This window comes from Nycticebus coucang, chromosome 18 (assembly GCF_027406575.1).
Source record: "Nycticebus coucang isolate mNycCou1 chromosome 18, mNycCou1.pri, whole genome shotgun sequence".
In the NCBI taxonomy this organism is placed as follows: domain Eukaryota; kingdom Metazoa; phylum Chordata; class Mammalia; order Primates; family Lorisidae; genus Nycticebus; species Nycticebus coucang.
Genome location: NC_069797.1, coordinates 54,143,131 through 54,166,576, shown reverse-complemented (window position 1 = coordinate 54,166,576; position 23,446 = coordinate 54,143,131). Strand labels below are relative to the sequence as shown.

Here is a 23,446-nt window from a genome sequence, read left to right as displayed (position 1 = left end):
ACAAAAAAAAAAAGAAACTTAGTGGATTTTTTTTTTTTGAGGCAGAGCCTTACTGTGTTGCCCTTGGTAGAGTGCCATGGTGTCACAGCTCACAGCAACCTCAAACTTACGGGCTTAAGTGATTCTCCTGCCTCAGCCTCCTAAGTAGCTGAGACTGGAGGTGCCCACCACAAGCCTGGCTATTTTGTTGTTGTTGTCGTTGTCATTGTTGTTTAGCAGGCCCCGGCCTGGCTGAACCTGCCAGCCTTGGTGTATGTGGCTGGCGCCCTACTCATTGAGCTATGGACGCCAAGCTGAAACTTAGCGGATTTTTAACCTGGCCTAGGTAGGGCATGGACTTCTGGGGAGGGCGAAGAAATTAGTCAATATGTAGTGATCAGTTTTCTTTTCTTTTCTTTCTTTCTTTTTTTTTTTTTGAGATAAGGAGTTTTATTTTGTCATCCTTGGTAAAGTGCCGTGGCGTCACAACTCAGAGCAACCTCCAGCTCTTGGGTTTAGGCGATTCTCTTGCCTCAGCCTCCCCAGTAGCTGGGACTACAGGCGCCCACCACAACGCCTGGCTGTTTTTTGTTGTAGTTTGGCTGGGCTGGGTTCAAACTCACCACCTTTGGCATATGGGGTCGGTGCCCCACTCACTGAGCCACAGGTGTTGCCTGTGATCAGTTTTCTTTCATGTGAATGTGGTCTAATTCAGCAGGCCTTGAAAATATATTATTACGGGCCTAAAAATCCTTTAATTTCATTCCCGCTCTCCACCCTTTACGTTAGATCAGGCGTCCTCAAACTTTTTAAGCACGGGGCCAATTCACTGTCCCCAGACCGTTGGTGGGCCGGACTATAGTTTAAAAAAAAAAATACTATGAACAAATTACCATGCACACTGCATATATCTTATTTTGAAGTAAAAAAACGGGAACAAATACAATTCACACCGCTTCATGTGGCCCGCGGGCCGCAGTTTGAGGACGCCTGCATTAGATACTTCAGAGCAATGGACTTTTCTAGTTATTTCAAATTCTGATCTTCTCCCTTTGTGGATAATTAAAATGGATTATAGGTTTATGTGAGTATGGTATAGTTTCTGGTTATGAGTGTGTAGTGTTTCGTACTGTAATTGGGCTTTCTTTTATAGAAATATTTTACCTGCATTGGAGAAATGAAGTTCATCTTTTAAGGCCAGAAATCTGGATATGCTAGCCAATCCCTGGCCTCCACCAACAAAATATTCATGTTGAAAATGACTAAATTGGCACTACAAGGAGAGTTACAGATATAGTAATTTGTTTGGCAGGCTAAAAAGTTGGCACCTAAGCAGATGTTATTGTCAACCTTGTGTTACGAAATTTTCTGCCCAGACTTTGCATATTTTCTATGCAATCATTTTGGCAGTCGTTTATTACTTTGAAAAATGGCAAAATTAATTTTTTGTCAGCATTGTTCTTGATCACTAAGTGGTCTTAGAAAATTAGATTAGAAATATTGGTTGTAGGGTGGCACCTGTGGCTCAAAGGAGTAGGGCATCAGCCCCATATGCCGGAGGTGGCCGGTTCAAACCCAGCCCCAGCCAAAAACTGCAAAAAATAAATAAATAAATAAAAAATAAATATCGGTTATGGAATTGAATTTTTTCAGATATTTTCTTCTGTTTTTTGAAATATATGTGTGAAAAAAGACATATAAGAAATAGTTTTGTTAATAGGCCGGGTCAGGTGGCTCATTCCTGTCATCCTAGCACTCTGGGAGGCTGAGGCGGACAGATGCTTGAGCTCAGGAGTTTGAGACCAGCTTGAGCTAGAGTGAGACCTCCATCTCTAATAATAGCTGGGTGTTGTGGTGGGTGCCTGTAGTTACAGCTACTTGGGAGGCTGAGGCAAGAGGATCACTTGAGCCCAAAAGTTTGAGGTTGCTGTGAGCTATGATGCCACAGCATTCTACCAAAGGGTGACAGCAAAACTCTGTGTCAAAAAAAACAAAAACTGTTTTGTATGTTAAGCTTTATCCAATTTATCTGACAGTGAATTCTTCAGTGAATTTTTCAGATAACTGAAGCTTACTCTTTGAGGCACTTAAGACTTTATAAATATTCCTTTTTTTTTTTTAGGGCGGCACCTGTGGGTAGGGCACTGGCCCCATGTACCGAGGGTGGCGGGTTCAAACCTGGCCCCAGCCAAACTGCAACAAAAAAATAGCCAGGCATTTGGTGGGCGCCTGTACACCAGCTACTTGGGAGGCTGAGGCAAGAGAATCGCCTAAGCCCAGGAGTTGGAGGTTGCTGTGAGCTGTGACACCACAGCACTCTACCAAGGGCGATAAAGTGAGAGACTCTGTCTCTACAAAAAATATATATATATATTCCTTTCTTTTTTTTTTTTTTTGAGACAGAATCTCATTATGTCACCGTTGGTAGAGTGCCAGGGTGTCACAACTCACAGCAACCTCAAACTCTTGGGCTTAAGTGATTCTCTTGCCTCAGCCTCCTAAGTCGCTGGGGCTACAGACACCAGCCACAATGCCCAGATGTCTTTTTGTTGCAGTTGTCTTTGCTGTTTAGCAGGCCAGGGCCAGGTTTGAATCTGCCTGCCTTGGTGTATGTGGCCGGTGCCCTAACAACTGAGCTACAGGCGCCTGGATGAAATTTTCCTCCGCCAAAACTCAAATATATTATCTTTTTAAGCTTTATAATTCCTCATAATCTAGATTTTTTTCCTTTTTTAGATACTAGATAATCATTCCAAAATCTACCATTAAAGCTAGAATACTTATGAAGTTACCCCAAACTATGTTTTAGTTTATTTATTTATTTTTTGTAGAGACAGAGTCTCACTTCATTGCCCTTTGTAGAGTGCTGTGGCGTCACACAGCTCACAGCAACCTCCAGCTCTTGGGCTTAGGCTATTCTCTTGCCTCAGCCTCCCGAGTAGCTGGGACTGCAGGCGTCCGCCACAACTGTTGCAGTTTGGCTGGGGCCAGGTTTGAACCTGCCACCCTCTGTATATGGGGCCAGCGCCCTACTCACTGAGCCACAGGCTCCGCCCTGTTTTAGTTTATTTATTTTTTTACTTTTTATTTATTTTTTGAGACAGAGTCTCACTGTGTTACCCTCGATAGAGTGCAGTGGCGTCACAGCTCACAGCAACCTCAAACTCTTGGGCTTAAGCGATTCTCTTACCTCAGCCTCCCAAGTAGGTGGGACTACATGCGCCTGCCACAATGCCCGGATATTTTTTTGTTGAAGTTGTCGTTGTTTAGCAGGCCTAGGCCAGGTTCAAACCTGCCAGCCTTTGTGTGTGTGGCTGGTGCCCTAACTACTGAGCTATGGGCACCGAGCCCTCATATTTGTTCTTTAAAGTTGTTTTGTTTTCCTTACCCTCAGGTTGTTACTTTTTGCTGCTTATTGTGTCTTGTTGCTGCATATTGTGTAATGTCTTCCCTCTTCTGTTTCATTGAACTTGATCTGAAGAAATTTAAGATCTAGATAAGCAAAAAATTTAAATTAAAAAAAAATTTTTTTTTTTTTTTTTTGAGGCAGTTTCACTATGTTGCCCTCAGTAGAGTGCATTGGCATCATAGCTCACAGCAACCTCAAACTCCTGGGCTGAAGCAATTCTCTTGCCTCAGCCTCCCAGTAGCTGGAACTACTGGTGCCTGCCACAAAGCCCAGCTATTTTTTTGTTGCAGTTGGTCCCACTCAGTTTCGAACACACCGGCCTCGGTGCTACAGGCCCTGAGCCAAATTTGAAATTTCTATGTGAGAATTTGATGGATTCTCTTCTGAGAAAAAGGGTTTGAGCTTTACTGTATGGACTTCGTATCGCGTATTTTGACTTTTCATTCAGCCCCCCCCCCCGCCTTTTTTTTAACTTCCTGGTTCTAGAGACCTGATACTATCTAATACAACCTAATACAATCTTAAGTAGTAAATTATCTATGGAGGTTCTCTGAACTTTGCCACATAAATGAGCCTGTTCTTAATTGTAAAGTAAATCTTATTCTAATCAGTATATGAGTCAGTGGGAAGGACTGAGCCTTTGGTAGCTTTTGTTGTTAACTGAGATTAGTTCTCCAGATTTTAGAGATTTTGTTTTCAACCATACGAGTATGTGGTTGATTTATTTGGGCATTTGTCTCTCTTTAAAGTTTTATTTTTAATTAGGAAATATTTTTTAGAAATACAGAAAATTAACCCATCATAAGATTTAACAGATGTTAGCATTTTGCCTTATTTGCTTCAGACTATCAATGCCATTTTTGTGAAAGAAAATGTTAAAGCCTTTTTCCATCCCCCCCATCCCCTGAGGTAACTTCTGTCTTAAGGTAAGTGCATATTGTTCCTATGTATAGTTAGTTTTAAACTTAAGTTTGCATATGTAAATAGCCACAAGGATAAATACCAATGTTGTGTGTATTTAAAATTTTTACATTTGGTCCGCAGGGGTGGCTCATGCCTATAATCCTAGCACTCTGGGAGGCCAAGGTGGGTGGATTGTTTGAGCTCACAAGTTCAAGACTAGCCTGATGAGGTGGCGCCTGTGGCTCAACGGAGTAAGGCACCGGCCCCATATGCCAGAGGTGGTGGGTTCAAACCCAGCCCCGGCCAAAAACTGCAAAAAAAAAATATATATATATATAAAAATAAATAAAGACTAACCTGAGCAAAAGCGAGGCCCTGTCTCTACTAAAAATGGAAAAACTGAGGCAATAGGATCGCTTGAGCCCAAGAGTTGGAGGTTGCTGGGAGCTATAATGCCATAGCACTCTACCCAGGGCAACAACTGGAGACTCTATCTCCAAAAAAAAAATTTTTTTTTTACATTAATGGTATTTATTCTCTACCTTCTGCAACTTGCTCTCTTTGTGAAAAAAATTTTGGAAAAAAAAATTGGCTCAATTTGAGTTTATTTGCTTCTTACTGTCTTTAGAAATTATAGCACTATTCCACCAAAGCAACATTATTACAATATTTTGAGGATGAAATCACTTATTAGGCAAAATGACTCAGGCTTTAGACTGGCTGGTATTTGGAATTGTCACATGGAGATTTTCTTTTACTAAAATCATAGGACTTTGGCAATTAGGAAAAAAATTATTGAGTCTTAGTGTAGTAAATGTGTGATGTATTCCTGAGTGATTGTAGTAAAGACTCATTTAGTAAAATAATTGTAGTATATTGCTGCCTTCCTAGCTTATTGGAAACTTGCATTGTCAAATTGTCACCAAGAGTTAAGCTGTCTCTTTAGTGTAACACTTACTTGGTATTTGGTTTGGTTGAAGTTGCAGTCTATATGGGAGTTCAAGAAGATTTAACCCTGAGTTTGAAACTAAGAAAGAATACACTAACATTCTATTCTTTTTTTTTTTGTGTTTTTTGGCCGGGGCTGGGTTTGAACCCGCCACCTCCAGCATATGGGACCGGCACCCTACTCCTTGAGCCACAGGCGCCTCCCCCTAACATTCTATTCTTTGATAACATCAAGAAGAAAAATGGAAAATGAGCTTTTTATCAACACAATTTATATGCCAAATTTAACATTTTAATTCTGTTTTAAACATGGAAACTGACATGGTTTTGTTTTTTTTTTTTTTTGTAGAGACAGAGTCTCACTGTACCGCCCTCGGGTAGAGTGCCGTGGCGTCACATGGCTCACAGCAACCTCTAACTCTTGGGCTTACACGATTCTCTTGCCTCAGCCTCCCGAGCAGCTGGGACTACAGGTGCCTGGCCACAACGCCCAGCTATTTTTCTATTGCAGTTTGGCCGGGGCTGGGTCGGAACCCGCCACCCTCGGCATATGGGGCCAGCGCCCTACTCACTGAGCCACAGGCGCCACCCTACTGACATGGTTTTAATACTGAAATTTCTTTGAATTACTACCTGTCTTTTTGTTGGTGGAGCATACAGGTAATATTTACTTACATGATGGTATTCATACGTGAGAAATCACATATTGCATCATCCGTTCAGCAATATTGTTAGGAAATCATTAGGAAGAGCAGCGTTGCCAGTTACGGTAGTGTGGGCCAGTTAAGCATTAGCTACTCTGGAGGTGGAGGCAGGAGGATGGCTTGAGCCCAGGAGTTTGAAACCAGCCTGAGCAACCAAAGCAAGACTCCATCTCAAAACAGAAGAGCAGTTTTATACTGTGTTGTACTTGGCACATTTGCTTATGTCCATGTGGATATATTTCATTTTTAATTCTTTATCTCTAATCTTATGACAGATCAACACATGGGTATTTTAAATTACCTTCTTTGGGGCTGAGCATGGTGTTTCATACCTGTAATCCTAGTACTCAGAGAGGCTGAGGCAGGAAGATCCTTTGAGCTCAGGAGTTTGAGACCAGCCTGAGCAAGAGCAAGACCTATCTCTGCTAAAAATAGAAACAATTAGTGGGGTGTTAGGCACATGTAGTCCCAGTTACTCTGGAGGCTGAGGTTAGAGGATTGCTTAAACCCAGGAGTTAGAGGTTGTTGTGAGTGAGGCTGACACCATGTCACTTAAAGCCTGGGCAACAGAATGAAACTGTCTAAAAAAATTTTTTTTTCTCTTCAGGTGTTATATATATGCTGGTATCCAAAGTGTCATATAATATTAGAACATGGTCGTGATCAGGCAGTTTATAATCTGTTAGGTGAATGCTATTAGATGATATAACAGCACAATTCAGTGTTTGTGTGTGTGTATCTTAACATCTGTATCAGGCACTAAGTGATTAAAAAAAAAAGTGCTTTCCATAGATAGATTATCCCATTGTTTGGCCAGCTTTTAAATTAAGTTTTTTTTTGTGTGTGTGTGTGTGTGTTTTTTGGCCGGGGCTGGGTTTGAACCCGTCACCTCCGGCATATGGGAGCGGCGCCCTACTCCTTGAGCCACAGGCGCCTCCCCTTTTTTGTTTTTTTTAAAGGTTTTTTTTTTTTTTCTTTTTTTCTTCTTGTAGAGACAGAGTCTCACTGTACCACCCCGTGTAGGGTGCCATGATGTTACAGGACTCATAGCAACCTCTAGCCCTTGGGCTTATGCGATTCTCTTGCTTTAGCCTCCTGAGCAGCTGGGACTAAAGGCGCCCGCCACAACGCCCAGGTATTTTTTGGTTGCAGTTTGGCCGGGGCTGAGTTTGAACCCGCTACCCTCAGTATATGGGGCTGGCGCCCTACTCACTGAGCCACAGGCGCCGCCCTAAAATTAAGTTTTTTTTTTTTTTTGGCCGGGGCTGGGTTTGAACCTGCCACCTCTGGCATATGGGACCGGCGCCCTACTCCTTGAGCCACAGGCGCCGCCTAAAATTAAGTTTTTAAAAAAAATTTTTTTTTTGAGACAGAGTCTCACTTTATCTTGGCATCACAGCTCACAGCAACCTCAAACTCTTGGGCTCAAGCCATTCTCTTGCCTCAGTCTTCCAAGTAGCTGGCACTACAGGCACATGCCATAGAGCCTGGCTGTTTTTTTTTTTTAAGAGATGGGGTCTTGCTCTGGCTAAGGCTACTCTCAAACCTCAGGCAATTGACCCACTTCAGCCTCCCAGAGTGCTAAGAATTACAGGCGTGAGCCACCGTGCCCAGCCGAGGATCAAAATCAAGGTATCTTTAATGTGGGACAGAATTTACTGACCAGCTTTTAAAATTTGAGTGGAGATTTATTTATTTATTTATTTATTTAAGACAGAGTCTCACTATGTCACCACTGGTAGAGTGCTGTGGACATCACAGCTCACAGCAACCTCAAACTCCTGGGCTCAAGTGAGTCTCTTGTCTCAGTTTCCCAAGTAGCTGGGACTACAGGTGCCCATCACAATGCCTGGCTATTTTTTGGTTGTAGCTGTCATTGTTGGGCAGGCTCGGGCTGGTTCGAATTCTCCAGCTCCGGTGTATGTGGCAATGTGGCTAGCACCCTAGCTGCTGACCTATAGGCGCCGAGCCTGGAGTTTTATTTTATTTATTTATTTTTTTGTAGAGACAAGAGTCTCACTTTATGGCCCTCGGTAGAGTGCCATGGCATCACACAGCTCACAGCAACCTCCAACTCCTGGGCTTAAGCGATTCTCTTGCCTCAGCCTCCCGAGTAGCTGGGACTACAGGCGCCCACCACAACGCCCAGCTATTTTTTGGTTGCAGTTCAGCTGGGGCTGGGTTTGAACCCGCCACCCTCGGCATATGGGGCCGGCACCCTACCGACTGAGCCATAGGCGCCGCCCCTGGAGTTTTATTTTTAAGATAAGTATTTTTGTTCCTTGATTCTTCCCTCTCACCCTTCCAGAAATGGCAGTATGCAAGCATAAAATTAGTAGCTATTCAACAAGCAGCTTAATTCATTAGTGTAAACAGGTGGGTTTTCCCTAAACACAGGAGGAATTGGAATGTCCTTGTAATTGAATGTTGTGTACTGTTCCTTTCCAAAGTACATGAACACTTTCAGAATGGTTACCATAGTAGTATGCTTAATGTGATTTGGCATAGGTACTATAGTACAGGTATCTTGACACTGGTACATTAACTGCTTGGCTACCATTAAATTCACTGTAAATGTTCATGGATGAAAATGTGGTTGCCTGGATGAGGATTATGACTGGTAACTAAACCACTGTTATTATTCTCTTGGCATAAACTTCTAACCCTTAAGAGATTTTTATTCAATTTACCCCTTGGAGCATATCCCAGTAAGTGCTTCATTTCTCTGTATTTCTGAATTGTATTTTTAAAAGTCATTTTATAAATAGGCAAAGAGTTTTTTTTTGTTTGTTTTTTTGTTCAAATGTGCTGAAAATGTCTGGTTGGGCATAAAGGTTTTAGTGCTGTTTAGGTATGTTCTGGTGAAATAAACAGTGTGAAGGGATATTGCCACTTAAATAGTAAAAAAGTCTCACTTTGTCGTCCTCAGTAGTGTGCTATGGCGTCACAGCTCACAGCAACCTCTAGCTCTTGGGTGTAGGCGATTCTCTTGATTCAGCCTCCTGAGTACCTGGGACTACAGGTGCCCACCACAACACCGGGCTGTTTTTTGTTGCAGTTTGGCTGGGGCCAGGATTGAACCTGCCACCCTCAGTATATGGGGCTGGTGCCCTATCCACTGAGACACAGGTGCCGCCCAACATTTTTATTTTGAATAGGAAAGATTTATGAGGATATTTTTTTTCTTTTATTTATTTATTTTTGTTGTTGAGACAGAGTCCCACCCTATGCCCCTCAGCAGAGTGCAGCGGGTGTGGTAGCTCACCAGAACCTCAGACTCGGGCTGCGGGCACCCTGCTGCCTCAGCCTCCGGAAGCCGCCGGGATTACAGGCGCTCTCCGCGGCGCCCGGCTGAGTTTTTCCATTTTTTTCATGAGTCGGGGTCTCACTGTCACTCAGGCGAGTCTTGAACTCCTGAACTCAAGCAAATCTCCCTCCTCAGCCTCCCACAGTGCTGGGATTACAGGTGTGAGCCACCGCGCCCGGCTATGAGGATATTTTTTAAGTGAGGCAAAGTGGTTTCACTTTACATTTAGAGATTTTGACAGCCTGTTACAGGCTTAATAATACATTATCTGTAATTTAGGTCAGGTAATTTTGGTTTTCAGTTAATCATGTTTAAATATATATTGATTATTAATAAAATGATTACTCTCATACATAGTTTTTTCCTACAGGTATTATCTTACTCTGATGTTGTTACCTAGTTTTGTGGTCTGTTCAGTGGTCTAAGAGTACTGTTGATCTGCCCACAGATTTTGTTGGTCTACACAGTGGTTTTGAAAATTTTGAATTAGTTGCCATCAATTAAACATTGGCTGATCTGGGTGGCGCCTGTGGCTCAGTGAGTAGGGCGCTGGCCCCATATACCGAGGGTGGTGGGTTCAAACCCAGCCCCGGCCAAACTGCAACAACAACAACAACAAAATATAGCCAGGCGTTGTGGCAGGCGCCTGTAGTCCCAGCTACTCGGGAGGCTGAGGCAACTCAGGAGTTGGAGGTTGCTGTGAGCTGTGATGCCATGGCACTCTACCGAGGGTGTTAAAGTGAGACTCTGTCTCTAAAAAAATTGGGTGATCAGGGCGGTGCCTGTGGCTCAAGGAGTAGGGTGCCGGCCCCATATACCGGTGGAGGTGGGTTCAAGCCCAACCCCAGCCAAAAAACTGCGCAAAATAAGTAAATAAATAAATACATACATAAAGTAAAATCGGATGATCACACAAAATCTGAATTGGTGACTTTTTAACTGAAAGTCATCACTAAGTCTGCTGTTCATTACAGCAGTTAATTGATTGGCTCCAAGAAGTAGCTGTGTGCTCCTTCCTTGCAGGATTGTCCAACCTTTTTTATATTCTGCCATACATAGGAAGAATAAGTTGTCTTGGGCTACACATTACACAAACACTAACAAAAGTTGATGAGCAAAAACAATGCGCATACTTTTCTCTATCTGCATGTACTTTTCTCTATATCTAACACCACAGATAAGCACAACAGTCCTCATATAATCTGTATATGGCCTGCAGGTTGCAGGTTGGACACCCCTGCTTAGGGGCTTGTGCATAGCTTCCAAACAGCTTTCTGGACTCATCTGCCTCGCTGGCCCCTGTAGGCATTTGTTTGTGATTTAAGGCACCTGTATTTTTGTAATTTTAGATTTAGACTTTCAAATGTCTGAAAGTGAATTCGAGTTTTTTTTATAAAGCAATAAAGTAAATATAAGCAAAGATAACTGAATTGAAAAATGGGGCGGCGCCTGTGGCTTAAGGAGTAGGGCGCCGGTCCCATATACCGGAGGTGGCGGGTTCAAACCTAGCCCCGGCCAAAAACCCAAAAAAAAAAAAAAAAAACCAAAAAAAAGAAAAATGGGCAAGGGGGCGGCGCTTGTGGCTCAGTGGGTAGGGCGCCAACCCCAGGGTGGCGGGTTCGAGCCCAGCCTTGACAAACTGCAACAAAAAATAGCCAGGCATTGTGGCGGGCACCTGTAGTCCCAGCTACTTGGGAGGCTGAGGCAAGAGAATCGCCTAAACCCAGGAGTTGGAGGTTGCTGTGTTACTGTGAGCTGTAACACCTCGGCACTCTACCAAGGGCGATAAAGTGAGACACTCTCTCAAAAAAAAAAAAGAAAGAAAAGAAAAATGGGGGGTGGCAGTTGTGGTTCAGTGGGTAGGGCACCGGCCCCATATACCGAGGGTGGCAGGTTCAAACCTGGCCCTGGCCAAACTGCAACAAAAAATAGCTGGGCATTGTGGCAGGCGCCTGTGATCCCAGCTACTTGGGAGGCTGAGGCAAGAGAATCGCCTAAGCCCAGAGGTTGAATGTTGCTGTGAGCTGTGTGACGCTATGGCACTTTACTGAGGGCGATAAAGTGAGACTCTGTCTCTACACAAAAAAAAAAAAAAAAAGAAAAAGAAAAATAGGCAAGGATTTTTTTTTTTTTTTGTAGAGACAGAGTCTCACTTTATCGCCCTCAGTAAAGTGCCGTGGCGTCACACAGCTCACAGCAACCTCCAAATCCTTGGGCTTAGGCAATTTTCTAGACTCAGCCTCCCAAGTAGCTGGGACTACAGGCGCCTGCCACAACGCCTGGCTATTTTTTTTGTTGTTGCAGTTTGGCCGGGGCTGGGTTTGAACCCGCCACCCTCGGCATATGGGGCCGGTGCCTTACCCGCTGAGCCACAGGCGCCGCCCATGGGCAAGGATTTTAAAGAAGCATTTCACAGAGAATAATCTTTTTTTTTTTTTTTCTGTAGAGACAGAGTCTCACTTTATTGCTCCTCAGTAGAGTGCCGTGGTGTCACACAACTCACAGCAACCTTTAACTCCTGCGCTTAGGCGATTCTCTTGCCTCAGCCTCCCATGTAGCTGGGATCACAGGCGCCTGCCACAATGCCCGGCTATTTTTTTGTTGTAGTTTGGCCGGGGCAGGTTTGAACCCGCCACCCTCGGTATACGGCGCCAGTGCCCTAACCACTGAGCACAGTTGCCACTGTACAGAGAAAAATCTTTTTTTTTGTAGAGACAGAGTGTCACTTGATGCCCGTCGGGTAGAGTGCCATGGCATCACACAGCTCACAGCAACTTCCAACTCCTGGGCTTAAGCGATTCTCTTGCCTCAGCCTCCCGAGTAGCTGGGATGACAGGAGCCCGCCACCATGCCCAGCTATTTTTTGGTTGCAGTTCAGCTGGGGCCGGGTTTGAACCCGCCACCCTTGGTATGTGGGGCCGGCGCCTTACCGACTGAGCCACAGGCGCCGCCCACAGAGAAAAATCTTAATGGCAAATATATATCAAAAAAGATCCTTAGGCTCAGTGCCTATTCATAGCATAGTGGTTATGGCGCCAGGCACATGCACTGAGGGTGGCAGGTTCAAACCTGGCCTGGGCTAGCTAAACAACAACAACAATGCAAAAAAAAGACAAAAAAGAAAAAAAAAAAAAAAAAAAAACTGGGCCTGTGGCCCCAGGTATGGGAGGCTGTGGCAGGAGAGTCTTGTGAGCCCAAGAGTTTGAGGTTGGTGTGAGCTGTGATGCACAGCACTCTACTGAGGGCAACATAATGAGACTGTCTCAAAAAAAAAAAAAAAAAAGAAAAAAGAATATCCATCTGATTGTCAAAAAAATTTCAAAGATATTTATTTATTTATTTGGAGACAGTCTCACTATGTTGCCTTCTGTAGAGTGTTGTGGCATCCCAGCTCACAGCAACCTCAAACTCTTGGGCTTCAGCAGTTCTCTTGCCTCAGCCTCCCAAGTAGCTGGGACTACAGGTGCCTGCCACAATGCCTGACTATTTTTTTGTTGCAGCTGTCATTGTTGTCAAGCAGGCTTGGGCCCGGTTCGAACCTGCCTGCCTTTGTGTATGTGGTTGATGCCCTAACCACTGAGTTATGGGTGCTGAGACAAGATTTTTAGAAGATGCTTAAAGGGCGGCGCCTGTGGCTCAGTCAGTAAGGCGCTGGCCCCATATACTGAGGGTGGCAGGTTCAAACCCGGCCCCGGCTGAACTGCAACCAAAAAATAGCTGGGCTTTGTGGCGGGCGCTTGTAGTCCCAGCTACTCGGGAGGCTGAGGCAAGAGAATCGCTTTAGCCCAGGAGTTGGAGGTTGCTGTGAGCTGTGTGATGCCATGGCACTCTACCGAGGGCCATAAAGTGAGACTCTGTCTCTAAAAAAAAAAAAAAAGATGCTTAAAGTGGGGTGTCTTTATTCTTTGCTCATGAGAGTGCCAACTGATAAAACTCTAGAGGATAATTGGCAATCATTGGTAAAGTTGAAAATAGATACACGTATATGTCCTACAACCCAGAAAGTCCACTGTTTGGTTTCTTTCCTTAAAGAACTTCTCTCACATGTACACAAGAAAGCATGAACCAAGATGTTTATTAGAGTACTATTTCATTTAAACAAATAAGCAAAAAAGTTATTTAAACAAAGAGGAAAAGCTGGGGCAATGGTTTATGTCTTAATTATAGCAGTTTGGTAGGCCAAGGCTGGTGGATTGCTTGAGCTCATTGGAGAGCAGCTTGAGTAAGAATAAGACTCTCCCTCTACTAAAAATAGAAAAACTAGCCAAGGGGCGGCACCTGTGGCTCAAAGGGGAAGGGCACTGGTCCCATATGCTGGAGGTGGCGGGTTCAAACCCAGCCCCGGCCAAAAAAATCCACACACATACACACACACAAATAAATAAAATAAAATCTAAAAAAGAAAAACTAGCCAAGTGTGGTAGCAGGTGCCTGGTAGTCCCAGCTATTTGGGAGGCTGAGGTAAGAGGATCACTTGAACCCAGAGTTTGAGGTTGCTATGAAGAATGACACCCGGGCACTGTACCCAGGGCAACAGAGTAAGACTCTGTCTTACAACATAAATACATTAATAAACAAGGAGGGAATAACCTTACTTCCATCAGGAAGGGAATTGATAAATAACTGGTTTATCCATAGAATGGAATATTACTATGCAGTTAAAGTTAGTGAATTAGATCTGTATCAGCATTAACCTATCTAAAAACATTATGTTACATAGAGAAAGCAAGTTGCAAAAGCGTATACACATTTTGTGTATAAGTTTGTGTAAAGTTACAAAACATTGTTTACAAATCCTTTTATACTAAGTATGTAACAGGTACTAAAACGTGCAGGGGAGAAGTATACATTAGCCTTAGGATAGGATAATGATTATTTCTAGGGTATGAGGGGAAAAGGAGGGGGCTTTAATTGTATCTATATTTTAATATTTTGGATCTGAAGCAAATAAAGTTTTTTTAATCTATTTATTTTTTTTAATTTTTAAATTTTTTTTTTTTTTTATAACAGAGTCTGACTTTATTGCCTTCAGTAGAGTGCCATGATGTCACAGGACTCACAGCAACCTCTAGCTCTTGGGCTTCAGCAATTCTTCTCACTCTGTTGCCCAGGCTAGTGTGCCATGGCATCAGTCATAGAGATGGGGTCTTGCTTTGCTCATGCTGATCTCAAACTCCTGACCTCAAGTAATCCTCCTGGTTCAGCCTCCCAGAATGCTTAAATTGCAGGCAGGGACCACCTTGACTGGCCAATAAAACAAATTTTTTTTTTTTTTCAATTGAAAAGGAAGTTTTATTTCATGGTAGAGAATGAAAGATGATGATGATGATGATTATTATTATTTTTTTACTGTAGAATTATCTTTTTATTTTGGGTAAAAAGCACAGTCATTTTGGGGAGCTGTAATTAAGATTTAACAGCATTATAATTCTAACAAATAACTTAAATATCCTTGTGAGATAAATATAAGAATATTTTATGGGTATTTTGGAACCTGACAGTATTAAGACTACAAATCACACTAGCTTACATCTATCACCAATGACTCATACTGTTTCTTTCTAATGAATTGACCATTACATTTCCAAAGTTCTGAAATGGCCAACAGACCATAGAAAGATAATTCTTTAGGCTCCAATAAAACAAAATTTTAAAATTTTGATTCAATCATGGTGATGGGTCATTAGTACTGTTACATCTGAAATGTTTCTTTAGGAAAAGAAAATTTTAAGGAGTGTTATTAGTTTGACATATGGTTCATATCAGTCTTCTTTCTGTGTTTTCACAGAAGTCATTATGGTGAGTTTGATGTGCAGGTTAAAATATGTTATTGCAATGTGTAAGAAGTGTTTATTCATTTTGAGATAGAGTCTCACTTGTTACCCTCAATAGATTGCTATGGCATCATAGCTCACAGCAACTTCAAACTCCTGGGCTCAAGCCATTCTCTTGCCTCAGCCTCCCGAGTAGCTGGGACTACAGGTGCTCACCAAAATGCCTGGTTACTTTTAGGGACGGGAGTCTCTCTCTTGCTTAGGCTGGTCTTGAACTCATGAGCTCAGGCCATCTACTCACCTTGGCCTCCCAGAGTGCTAGGTTTATAGGTGTGAGCACTCACCTAAACGTTCATTATTTTAATATAATTTGGAAAATTTGAATTGCATTAGATTATTAAAACTACTCAAATATTTCTACCCTTGATACATAAATACTCAGTCTAGGTGTTATGTTATTTTATTTTTGAGACAGTGTCTCCGTGTCACTTTGGGATTGAGTGCCATGGCATCATCATAGTTTACAGCAACCTCAAACTCTTTGTCTCAAATGATCCTCCTGCCTCAGCTTCCTAAATTGCTTGTACTACAGGCACCCTCTAGAAGGACTGGCTAGTTTTTTCTATTTTTAGTAGAAATACTAAATATTTCTAAATACTAGAGATGGTGTCTCGCTCTTGTTCAGGCTGGTCTCCAACTCTTGAGCTCAAATAGTCTATGCACCTTGGCCTCCCAGAGTGCTAGGATTACAGTCATGAGTCACCTCATGGCTTAGTCTAGGTTTTAAACAATTGCCTGTGACATTAGGCAATGAAGGTGTATACATATTTATTAATCTAAGCTATTTCTGACGCTGCTGTTTTTTTTTTCCCTTTAGGTGAGGCAGGCGACTAATCAGATTGTGATGAATTGTGCTGATATTGACATTATTACAGCTTCATATGCACCAGAAGGAGATGAAGGTGAGAGCTGTTTTCCATTTTAATTTGCTATCTGTATGTGTGTATGTGGTGCGTGAATGAGTGTAATATATACACTTTTAGGTTAAGACATCATGTTTGTTACTTTAGAAATAGGTAATTTCTTTAGATGTTTATGAGATATATTTAAATGGTATAATTTAACTATGAGATAAAGGAAATAATTTAAATTCTACTTCTAGCATTAACTTATTTTGTGACCCCAGGTAAACTACATTTTCATAAGTGTAAAATGAATATAGTAGCATGCATAGTAAAGTTGACAAGTTATTTAAAAACCTAAGTACTGGGGTGGCACCTGTGGCTCAAGGGAGTAGGGTGCCGGCCCCATATGCCACAGGTGGTGGGTTCAAACCCAGCTCCGGCCAGAAACTGCAAAAAAAAAAACCCCAAAAAACTAAGTACTTTAAACATGAAAGGTTCACCAAGGGCGGCACCTGTGGCTCAGTCGGTGGGGCGCCGGCCCCATGTACTGAGGGTGGCGGGTTCAAACCCGGCCCCGGCCAAACTGCAACCAAAAAATAGCCGGGCGTTGTGGCGGGTGCCTGTAGTCCCACCTGCTCGGGAGGCTGAGGCAGGAGAATCGCTTAAGCCCAGGAGTTGGAGGTTGCTGTGAGCTGTGTGAGGCCACGGCACTCTACCGAGGGCCATGAAGTCAGACTCTGTCTCTACAAAAAAAATAAAAAATAAATAATAAAAAAAAAACAAAAACAAACAAAAAAAAAAAACTAAGTACTTTAAACATGAAAGGTTCATCAAGGGCGGCGCCTATGGCTCAGTCGGTAAGGTGCCGGCCCCATATACCGAGGGTGGCGGGTTGAAACCCGGCCCCTGCTGAACTGCAACCAAAAAATAGCTGGGCGTTGTGGCAGGTGCCTGTAGTCCCAGCTACTCGGGAGGCTGAGGCAAGAGAATCGCTTAAGCCCAGGAGTTGGAGGTTGCTGTGAGCTGTATGATGCCATGGCATATTCTACCAAGGGCCATAAAGTGAAACTCTGTCTACAAAAAAAAAAAAAAAAAAAAAGTTCATCAAGGAGGCTTAGTTTATGTATTTTTCTTAATTTTTTTTTGTTCTCCTCTTGAACTATAAAGTTGAGATAATAAGTCTTACACACAATTGGGACAAAAATATTTGCTTTTGAGATCCAGTATGAAGATTAGAAGCTAGATGAGGAAGTTAATTATAGAGGAAGAATATGTTAAAAAGAGAGATGTATAGAATGTGAGAGAACTCTATTAGCATCTTTAAAATGAGAACTCTTTTAGATTTTGTAAATTCAGTAAGAATATAATCAATTTTGGCCTGAAATCTTATTCCCACATAAGTTGCATTTTAAAAGGATACCAAGTTTGGCATAAACTCATAACAATTATATTAATATTGGGGGCGGCGCCTGTGGCTCAGTCGGTAAGGCGCCAGCCCCATATGCCGAGGGTGGCGGGTTCAAACCCGGCCCTGGCCAAACTGCAACCAAAAAATAGCCGGGCGTTGTGGCGGGGTCCTGTGGTCCCAGCTACTCGGGAGGCTGAGGCAGGAGAATTGCTTGGGCCCAGGAGTTGGAGGTTGCTGTGAGCTGGGTGAGGCCATGGCACTCTACCGAGGGCCATAAAGTGAGACTCTGTCTCTACAAAAAAAAAAAAAAAAAATTAATATTGGAGCTGAATTTTTTTTTTTGCTTGTTTGTTTTTTTTGTTTGACACAAAGTCTTGCTCTGTTACTGGGGCTAGAGTGCAATGGCATCATTGTAGTTTACTGAAACTACAATGAGCTAACTAAAGCTCAAAGCACTGGGCTCAGGCAATCCTCCTGCCTCAGCCTGCCAAGTAGCTGAGACTACAGGCACATGCCACCATGCCTGGCTAACTTTTGTGTTTTTTGGAGAGCCAGGGTCTTGCTCTTTCTCAGGCTGGTCTGGAACTCCTGGTTTCAAGCAATCCTCCTACCTTGGCCTCCCAAAGTGTTAGGATTATAGGCATGAGGAACTGTGCCTGGTCCTGAATTACTTTTTACTTTTAACTTCATCTTGACATTACTTGTTGAGATGGTTTATTGGTTACTCTAAGACTTCATCTGAGAAAGTCTTCCCATTTGATATTAGGAATTAGATCTTTTAATTTACATTTTATATTTTTATTTCTCCTCTCCCTTTACATTATAGCGGAAAAAAGCATAAAAGTTTCCTTTTAAGACCCTGCAACATTTATTTCATGAATTTTTCTTAAATTATCTTGTCCATAAAAAGTCAGTCTTAGCAGTTAGACATACTGTTGACAAGAAATACTTATGTATGGTAAATGAGATCAAATTGCTGTAATTTTAAGTTTAGAGGAACAGACCCTTCAAATGGACTTGAATGAATGCCAACTTTTAAAAATTGTCTCATTAATGAAAGAGTGATTATTTAACTTCTTGAATTGTAAAGAAAAAGGGAAGCACTTTAATCAGGTATATTAAAGCCAGCTTTCTTTGCTGTAAGTAAAAGAGAATATTTACATTTGATGATACCGGGGTTTTTTTTGTTGTTTTTTTTTTTGTAGAGACAGAGTCTCACTTTACTGCCCTCGGTAGAGTGCCGTGGCGTCACACGGCTCACAGCAACCTCCAGCTCTTGGGCTTATGTGATTCTCTTGCCTCAGCCTCCCAAGCAGCTGGGACTACAGGCGCCTGCCACAACGCCCGGCTATTTTTTTGTTGTTGCAGTTTGGCCAGGGCTGGGTTTGAACACACCACCCTCGGCATATGGGGCCGGCACCCTACTCACTTAGCCACAGGCGCTGCCCGATACAGGGTTTTTAAAGTGTAGTGTCCAGTATATAGGTAGATCTGGTGAAATAAATGTGAACCCTTCAGTCTGCCTAATTTCAGCTCTTCCTCCAATTAAAATGCCAGGAGAGAATTCAGAGGATTTAAAATTGTTGAATATATATATTTGAACAGTGGTAAGCTCCTAAGATCTATATCTCAAAGAAGCCAAGTTAGTGTTCTCATTAAAAGAGCAAGGAGAGGGCTCGGCGCCTATAGCTCAAGTGGCTTAGGCGCCAGCCACATACACCAGAGGTGGCGGGTTCGAATCCAGCCCAGGCCTGCCAAACAACAATGACAAGTACAACTAAAAAATAGCTGGGCATTGTGGCGGGCGCCTGTAGTCCCAGCTACTTGGGAGGCTGAGGCAAGAGAATCGCTTAAGCTGAGGAGTTGGAGGTTGCTATGAGCTGTGATGCCACGGCACTCTACCCAGGGTGACAGCTTGAGGCTCTGTCTCAAAAAAAAAAAAAGAAAGAGTGAGGAGAGAAATGAAAACTTATAGAAAATGGAGAAAATTTGGAGAGAAATTCTGGCCGGGGCTGGGTTTGAACCCACTACCTCGGCATATGGGGCCGGCGCCCTACTCCTTTGAGCCACAGGCGCTGCCTAAACATTAAATTTCTTAAGATACAGAAAAGATTTTCCTTCAGAACTAGCTATGGTCTATTTCTCAATGCTTTCCTCCTATACCAACAGGTAAAACCTAGAGTATATGTAAGTCCATTTAATGTTCAAATGTAAGAGAATGGGAAGTTGTATTAATTTGGTATTTTAAGATTTGGGTCAGCAATGGGGATAGATTTAGCCTTCCATATATGTATGTATACATACATAGCTTAATTTTGCCCTTGGACATAATAGCATTTCATGATTTTTACTTTATGGGAAGGTATAATGTGTTATTTCTTTAGAGGCTAGTAGTTACAAATTTGACTGCCAGCTCTTCCACGACTATGCTGGTGGCAGGAGACTAGATGAATCAATAGGAGAGAGAACATTTTTAAACCAAGTTAATCTCATCTGGCCCTATTAATGCTCATGATTGCTTTCTATAAGACCAATTTAGCTTTAAGGTAAAATCAGAAAATTGTTTGATGACATAAAATCATTGCTGCTTTGTATAAGTTTTTATTTGATGAAAAAGGCCATCTTGTGATATATGTGTAGTAATCCTAAAACTCCTATTGGCATGTGTCTCTTTAAATTCAAGGCACTATCTTTAAAACAAGATTTATTTTAAAACCTATTTGAGATCTTTGTAATATTTTAAAAAATGAGAAATCAGTAAGAAAAACGGCTGAAAACTGTTTTTTTACTGTTCTGCACTTCAAGGGTTGGTGAAATCACTAGCACTTAAGCCAGTGCAAGGAATGCACCTCCCTACACAGTGCAGGGATTAGTATTGTCATCAGCTTCTGCAAGAGAAATACGAAACTCTTGAGTGCCTGAACTCAGGTCCTGACAGGTAAAGAGTCTTTTAATTTATCATTAATAGATGCCTTGGGTATAACCACATAGAAGATGATCACTTGAAAGTTCTGTACCAACTTTTCCCTTAGTATATTCTGTTAGGTATATGTTGTAGAAGTAGCTGTGTTAGAAAAATTTTTCATTGGTGATACAACATTTCATACAAAGTTCAAATCTGCCAGCATCACTTTGGTTTTATACATATGAGGCACATAAATTTTAACTCATTTACTTTTGATGTATAATTATATACTTGAACGTGTGTGTTTATGGGTGTGTGCACGTGTTTAATGAAAGGGTAAAACAGCTTAAAAATGTTGCCAAATATTAATAATTTTAGAGCACAACTATGAACTTGAAAAAAGGAATGGTTCTTCACACTAGATTATAAGCCTTTACCCAACTATCATATATATCCTATCATATAATTATGTGTGGATAATTGATAACATTAATAAACCACCATCTTTTTGCAGTAGACTTACTCTGAAAATACATGAAACTCTTAAATCAGGAAGATTGAAAAAGAAGAAAAAATAACCACTTCTTTTTTTTTTTTTTAGACAGAGTCTCACTATGTTGCCCTCAGTAGAGTGCTGTGGCATCACAGCTCACAGCAACCTCCAACTCTTGAGCTTAAGCGATTCTCTTGCTTCAGCCTCCCAAGTAGCTGGGAATACAGACACCCACCACAATGCCCAGCTAAAAATAACCATTTCTAATACAAATATATTGAAGTACAATGTAGAATTTCATATATTTATTATTTTTTTTGGAGACAGAGTCTTACTATATTGTCCTTGGTAGAGTGCTGTGGTGTCACAGCACACAGTAACCTCAAACTCTAGGGCTTAAGCGATTCTCTTGCCTCAGCCTCCCAAGTAGCTGGGACTATAGGTGCCTGCCACAATGCCCAGTTATTTTTTTGTTGTAGTTGTCATTAGGAGGCTTGGTCACGTTCAAATCCACCAGCCTTGGTGTGTGTGGCCAGTGCCCTAACCACTGAGCCACGGGCACTGATCCAGGAAATTTTAAATGAATCTGAGTAAAACTTCAGCTCTAAAAATGGAGTGGGTGTGGTGACTTATGCCTATAATCCCAGCAATTTGAGTAGGTAGAGACTGGAGGATCGCTTAAGGCCAGCAATTTTGAGACCAATCTGGGTAACATAGGAAGACCTCATTTCTCTAAAAGAATGAAGAAAATTAGGCATATTGTGCCTATAGTCCCAGCTACTCCAGAGGCTGAGGCAGGAGGATCACTTGAACCCAGGAGTTCAAGGCTCAGTAAACTATGATTATGCTACTCTAGGAGCATAATGCTTAGGAGACAGAGCTAGACCCTGTCTCTTATAATGAATGAATAAACAAACAAGCAAAAAACAGGGTAGGGTCCCTAAACCAAACTTTCTGTGAGTTTAAGCAAATAATAAAAATGGGTGACTTCTCAGCTACTCGGGAGGCTGAGGCAAGAGAATCGCTTAAGCCCAGGAGTTGGAGGTTGCTGTGAGCTGTGTGAGGCCACGGCACTCTACCGAGGGCCATAAAGTGAGACTCTGTCTCTACAAAAAAAAAAAAAAAAATGGGTGACTTAGGAGGGCGGTGCCTATGGCTCAGTGAGCAGGGCGCTGGCCCCATATACCGAGGGTGGCGGGTTCAAACCCAGCCCCGGCCAAACTGCAACAAAAAAATAGCTGGGCGTTGTGGCGGGCGCCTGTAGTCCCAGCTACTCGGGAGGCTGAGGCAGGAGAATTGCCTAAGCCCGGGAGTTGGAGGTTGCTGTGAGCTGTGTGACGCCACGGCACTCTACCGAGGGCCAAAAAGTGAAACTCTGTCTCTACAAAAAAAAAAAAATGGGTGACTTAGTCTGGATGTAGGAAAATAAGAGTGATGGAATGGAGAACTAGTGAGTGTATGTTTCATATAAATATGATAGAACCTCCATAGTTGACCACCTTCCTACCTTGACCACTTAATTTAACCTAAGTTTCATAGATCTGACATGCACTTCATGTACATATCAGTATAGTAGGCCTAGTTCCTTATGTTGACCACCCCTGTAAGTTGACCAGTTTGTTACAGCCCCTTGGGTGGTCAACTTACAGAGGTTCTACTGTATATTCAAATTTTTTTTTTTTTTTTTTTTTTGTGGTTTTTGGCCAGGGCTGGATTTGAACCCGCCACCTCCCACATATGGGACCGGCGCCCTATTCCTTGAGCCACAGGCACCGCCCAGTATATTCAAATTTTAAAAGACTTTTCTGGCCAAATAAAACATTTCTGTGGGCCATATTGAATTCTGTTGAATCTGTAACTTCTGTAGAGGGATTCCAAGGAATTGTGGTGTGCTATACTTGGGCCAAAGACAAGACTTGAATATTTAAAAAAAAAAAAATAGATTAGATAGCTGGGTGTTGTGGCAGGTGCCTATAGTCCTAGCTACTTGGTAGGCTAAGGCAGGAGAATCACTTGAACCCAAGAGTTTGAGGTTGCTATGAGCTATGATGCCATTGCACTCTACCGAGGGCAACAAAGTGAGACTCAGTCTCAAAAAAAAAGGGTGGCACCTGTGGCTCAGTGAGTAGAGTGCCAGCCCCATATATTGAGGGTGGTGGCTTCAAACCAGCCCCGGCCGAACTGCAACAAAAAAATAGCCAGGCCTTGTGGCGGGCGCCTGTAGTCCCAGCTACTTGGGAGGCTGAGGCAAGAGAATCACCTAAGCCCAGGAAGTGGAGGTTGCTGTGAGCTGTGTGATGCCACGGCACTCTACCGACGGTGATAAAGTGAGACTATCTCTACAAAAATAAAAAAGAAAGAAAGAGGAAAATCTCTTATGAAATTCTTTTTTTTTTTTTTTTTTTTTTTTTGTAGAGACAGAGTTTCACTTTATAGCCCTCGGTAGAGTGCCATGGCCTCACACAGCTCACAGCAACCTCCAACTCCTGGGCTTAAGCGATTCTCTTGCCTCAGCCTCCCGCGTAGCTGGGACTACAGGTGCCCGCCACAACGCCCGGCTATTTTTTTTTTTTTTTTTGGTTGCAGTTTGGCCGGGGCTGGGTTTGAACCCACCACCCTCGGTATATGGGGCCGGCGCCTTACCGACTGAGCCACAGGCACCGCACTCTTATGAAATTCTTATACATTTTTTTTTTTTTTTTTTTTTTTTT

At 42.5% G+C, this 23,446-nt stretch overlaps 1 protein-coding gene and 1 non-coding gene across 3 annotated transcripts in view; one reads left to right on the top strand and one right to left on the bottom strand.

The window, feature by feature from the left end:
- The window catches only part of NPEPPS (aminopeptidase puromycin sensitive), a 135,749-nt gene that overhangs the window by 12,636 nt on the left and 99,667 nt on the right, over nucleotides 1-23,446 (top strand). For both annotated transcript variants that reach the window (XM_053568482.1, XM_053568481.1), the window contains one exon: nucleotides 15,902-15,986. In XM_053568482.1, coding sequence (XP_053424457.1) covers nucleotides 15,902-15,986 — 85 coding nt within the window. The remainder of the gene's footprint in view (nucleotides 1-15,901; nucleotides 15,987-23,446) is intronic.
- LOC128571454 (small nucleolar RNA SNORA2/SNORA34 family) lies at nucleotides 14,800-14,934 on the bottom strand. The gene has a single exon (XR_008375864.1). It is a non-coding gene; the product is annotated as a small nucleolar RNA SNORA2/SNORA34 family (small nucleolar RNA).